At 42.3% G+C, this 5,122-nt stretch overlaps 1 protein-coding gene across 1 annotated transcript in view; it reads right to left on the bottom strand.

The window, feature by feature from the left end:
- Positions 1-153: 153 nt before the first annotated feature.
- The window catches only part of STYK1 (serine/threonine/tyrosine kinase 1), a 17,449-nt gene continuing 12,480 nt past the window's right edge, over positions 154-5,122 (bottom strand). Inside the window, exons 5-11 of the mRNA XM_009636515.2 lie at positions 4,891-5,122; positions 4,429-4,610; positions 2,675-2,758; positions 2,210-2,418; positions 1,942-1,982; positions 1,587-1,683; positions 154-886 (exon numbers count right to left, since the gene is read on the bottom strand). The exon at positions 4,891-5,122 is cut by the window's right edge and continues 38 nt beyond it. Of these exons, the coding sequence (XP_009634810.1) occupies positions 682-886; positions 1,587-1,683; positions 1,942-1,982; positions 2,210-2,418; positions 2,675-2,758; positions 4,429-4,610; positions 4,891-5,122 (1,050 nt within the window). The 3' untranslated portion in view covers positions 154-681. The remainder of the gene's footprint in view (positions 887-1,586; positions 1,684-1,941; positions 1,983-2,209; positions 2,419-2,674; positions 2,759-4,428; positions 4,611-4,890) is intronic.

The raw sequence follows: 5,122 nt of genomic DNA on the forward strand, positions 1-5,122 counted from the left end.
GGCGTGGGGTCCTCCCTGGGCTGCAGGTGGGGATCTGCTCCCCTGTGGGCCTCCCTGGGCTGCAGGGGCACAGCCTGCCCCACCATGGGCTGCACCTGGGGCTGCAGGGGAACCTCTGCTCCGGCGCCTGGAGCCCCTCCTGCCCTCCTGCTGCACCGGCCTGGGGATCTGCAGGGCTGCTCCTCTCACACATTCTCACTCATCTCTTCCAGATGCTGTTGTGCAGTATGTTTTACCTTTTTTAGATATGTTATCACAGAGGTGCTACCAACATTGCTGATGGCTTTGGCCAGTGGCAAGTTCATCTTGGAGCCAGCTGGAACTGGCTCTATCGGACATCCTGGTATTTTCTCACAGAAGCCAGCCCTGTAACCACCCCACTACCAAAACTTTGCCACACAAACTCAATACACTCCTTTAACTCAAGTTTCTCATTACATTTTCTACAGCTTCCTAAACACATTTTACTCCCAAAGCACCACTGACAGATTGATATCAACAGGTCGATTTAATAATAATAATAGCTTGTTGTTTCAGGTGTGGAGGCGAGACCTGATATATATGACACGTTTGAAAAACAAAGGGATCCCTCCCAACATAGGCACCTCATTCTGAGCTTGCAAAGCATCTAGAAAGGACAAACTCAGAGACTTCTTCTTTACCAACCTGTGAAAGGGTCCTTCAGAGTACAGTGTACTCAGTCACTAGACTGTGCACACCAATACCAGCAACATTAGCATAGAGTTCAGGCACCACTAGCTCAGGCACCTGCAGTACTGCATGGTCATTGCTGGTCTTCATAGCTGCTTGTAGGGACTGGATCAGGTCTGCTGGAGAAGGCCGGTTAGTTGCATTCCACTGCCAGCAGGATTTCATGATGTCATACCTGTTACATGGAGAAGTGAGGCGCTGGGAATGAAAAGCACCAACACAAAGTTTTACTACAGTCAAGTCATCTCATATACAAAATGTCTAAAGACTTCCTCTTTTTCTGCTTCATATAAAGTTCTTTTGATGACCTTTTGAAATTTTCAATCACATAATAACCCATGGGGTCAAAGGCATGCAGTTGTTCGTAAGGTTGTCAACTGTGAGTATGGGAAAAGGGAAAAAGATTGCCTGGTATTCCCTTTTGAAACAGCAACTGAGATTCTTTATGGAAGAAGAATCCCCTGAATATTAAATTATGTCTTCATAAGAGGAAATACAATGCCTTGGATCTTCTCTGTGGATGCTTCATTCATTTCAGAGAGAATCCAGCCACTTAGAGGAGAAAGATTACTCCAGAATAGTCCAGCACCTTGCAGGGAAGCAGCGGAGCAACAAAATGCAAGGGCAGACATGGAAACAGAAACAACAGCAATTTTCAAAAGCAGGAAAGAGAGGTTTTGGCAATCAAGGTCTCATGCAGCAGAACCCAGTAAGGAGATGTGGCAGACACGTGAGAACAAGTCTCCTCAGCTAAGCAGTTACTGTTTTGTATAATCTAGACTTAGAGATCTTCTTTAAGATCTAGTTTTGTATGTCTCACTTCCATTTAGCTCTGCAAATTTCAGGTTCAATTGTCCATGAAGAAAGTGGCTTACATGGCTTGCTGGCAGCTTGAGGGCTGCTTCATAATGTTCTGTCTCTGCAGGTATGACAAGATGTCTGAAGGTGACACATCAGGATATGGTGGAGCACCTGGAAGGGCAAAAGGAATTAAGGTAATGGTTGCAGATAGCAGCTTCTGTATAAGAATGCTTCCCTTTCCCTACCAAAATCCATTTTTTCCTACCACATTTCACACTGACAGAAAGTCTAAAAGGAATTGTCAAGACTTTGCAAGTTGGAAAAAACAGGATGCTTATTTAAATGATCCAACTTTATATTCTGAAATTTGAGATTTGGGGTCTTTGCTGCTTCCTTACATATTTTTTTATTATCATTAAATCTTTTTACCTAATGTAATCATTTCATACAGTAGAATTCCAAAAGACCATCTGCAAGAAAAGAAAACAAAGCAATGTTAAGTTTCCATTCTAGCTAGCTAGCTTAAATACACACAAACAACTAGGCATGACCAGCAGAAATGAGAAGAGAAGGTACAAGCTATAATGTAGAGCATTATGCTGAGAATAGCTATGCCTTACTGTGAACTTCTGGACATATCATGATACATAAGGAGTGAAAGAGACAGGCATGACAGACAGACGAACTCAAATCATACATGTCTGCCTTGATGCTGGGGGGTTTCTTCTGGAGCTGCTCTGGAGCCTGCCACTTGACTGGCACAATCTGTGTGACTGAGTTGGCACCATATGTGTGAGTTTCATAGGCCAGACCCAACCCACAGAGCTTAGCAGTGAAGTTGTGATGAAGGAGGACATTTCTGGCAGCAATGTCACCATGGAACAACTTCTTCTGTTCAAGGTAAGCCTAGAAAGTTGGAAAAGAAAGAGACCGTGATTATTGTAAAAGGAATTTCAATTGTTACAGATTTTCACTTAGTTTATGCCTGTCTTCCACACTGTGGAATAGAGGTGTGTGGTCACCAAAATAACACAAGCATATTTGGCTCAGTTTTAACAAAGCACATCCTCAGTTCTGAGGCCAAGAAGACTTAGGCCACCATGCAGACTTGTGCTGCAATCAAGCTAGAAAGGAAAAATGCAGCAAATGTGAGCACACTTACCAGAGCTGCTGCAACTTGCTGTCCAATTTCATATACTTGCCTCTCAGTGAGGTCATAGGGAATACTATCCATTGTCATTACATCCTAGAAACAAAAGAGCAGACCTTGGATCAAAAAAATGCCTTAGCTGTGGAGTACTGGGGAACATTTCATTCTAATCTAATAAAATGAGTGCTATCTAATCTTATGCTTTGCCAGCTGATTTCACAATTGGTCATAAACTGACTGAAATATAAGGGTACATGGAAGAGTGATGTGAATGGATGGATGGTGTGCTGGGTAAGACAAGTATACTAGAGACAGCTGGTGGGTAAATTGAAGGGTGGAGAAGAGATGAAGAAGTTAGACAGAAATGGGGAGAATGACAGTGGAGAATGACAATCCATACAGATGAATGAGAGCTATTATAAATTAGAATGATGAGTAGAAAAGCACATTTATAACATATGAATGTTATCTGGTATGAGACTAGAAGTCCATCTCCCTTACTACCCTGCCTGTAACAGTGACCCTAGGTGGATACCCAGATGAGAGAAAGAGAGTAAGGTAGGCACACAATGCTTTTCCTGTGCTTCTCCAGCCCCCTTTCGTCTTAAGGACTTCCTGAGATGGTCATGGTTTCAACATGTTCAGTAACCTTTGAAAGGTTATGTTCCATGAATGTATTCACTCTTGTCTTGAACCCATGTAAAGTTTCAGAATCCACAAGAGTCAGTGCCAAGGAATTCCATTAGTGAACTCCCCATTTCATGAAGAATCACCTCCATTTGTTTTTTTTGAACACGGCACTTACTAGCTTTATTTGCTACCACCTTGTCCTTCTGCTGAATGAGACAGTGAGCAATCTTTCTGTATTTAGTGTTCCAGATACAGGAGAATGATGGATTTATACAGTGACATGGCAGAGTTTTGTTGTTGTGCCTTTCTTAATAATGCTTAATCTTTGGTTTCTTTTTTGGCTTAACATTTTCATCAGACTGTGTATTTTCATACAGTCAGACCCATGATTTCAGTCCTCATCAACAATGGGCAGATATGAGGCTATCATTACATATGTGAAGCTAGGACTGCTTTTCTACATGGGCATCATGTAACTTTTAATTATACTGAATTTCATCTGTTCTTTTTATTGGCCAGTCTCTCAGTCTTGAAAGATCCTTCTGCAACTCCTCAAAGTCAGTCCTTGCCTTTACTGGCTGTTATCACTGGCAACCTTCACCGCCTCGCTATCATCCCATTTTCTAGGTTATTGATACATACAACAAACAGCAGCAGGTCCTAGCATATATACTAGCAGAACTTCATGGGCGACCTCCCTTGGTGCAAGTACCAACCTTTCACTTTTATGCTCTGTTTCCTTTTATTCAATTAGTTGACATTCAATTACCTTCTCCCTGGTGTCATAACTGCTTTGTTTTCTTAAAAGCATTTGAAGTGGGACATTATTTAAAACTTTTTAGAAATTCAGGTAGCTGCATCAACTCTCACTCCAATGCTCCACAAAGTAGGACTTTGCTTTACAAAAGTATGTTAGCTTCTCCAAACCATATCATATGAATCGAGATATCCACTAATTCCATTCCAGTTTAAACTTGTGTAGAACTTCTTTGGGGGATGGAAATAGTTTAGGCCGATATACATGGATGCATGGAGAGATTAAAAGAATCATCTATGACTTGTGAACTATGACTTATGGATAGGTATGTACCTAAGGAATTTAAGAAGATATTCTGTCATCACTTCTTTTGACTCACCTTCCGACATGTCCATAGAAATGTCAGCAGGTCACCAAGAGACACATCTTCCATGACTGCATAAAGTGGGAGCTGGTCTACACAGCATCCAACCAGTTCAACCAGGTTCTCATGATGGCCAAGATTTTGATGGAATTTAATCCTTTCCAGGAAATCTTTTACTTTCTGGGGACTAGCCAGGTCTGAAAGAACAAAAAAAAAAACACCAAAAAAACCCCCAAACCCAAACAAAGAACCCAAATGGAGGCAGGAAAGAACAGGGTGAGTAGCTTTTAAAATCAAGACAAATGGCAATCTTCTTTAGTGCTACCAAGACACTCCTACCAAACCACCACTCTGACTAGCTACTGTGATACTGAACACGGCTTGTTCTTGCCCAGTAACGACTACAAAGTTCTTGCCCAGCATCATGTCTTCGATACAGACATCTGTACCAAAGTGGGTCCTGCCCATGTGCCTTACCTTGAAAGGCTTTCAATACTACAGTCCTAGTCTCCCCAGGGTTCCCAGTTTCCAGTTGTGCTCTGTAGATGTTCCCATAGCGGCCATGTGTTATCAGCTGCAAGGTGCCTGGAGAGAGTTTCTCTCGCGGTATCTCCAGTTCTTTCAGAGCCAAGGATGCAGAATTTAGCAGGCTTTCCACAGTCTCATGCAGCTGGATATAGTGTTTCTCTGTTGTGCTGGAATCCTGCCG

Source organism: Egretta garzetta, unplaced genomic scaffold (assembly GCF_000687185.1).
Source record: "Egretta garzetta isolate BGI_Z169 unplaced genomic scaffold, ASM68718v1 scaffold293, whole genome shotgun sequence".
Taxonomy (NCBI): Eukaryota; Metazoa; Chordata; class Aves; order Pelecaniformes; family Ardeidae; genus Egretta; species Egretta garzetta.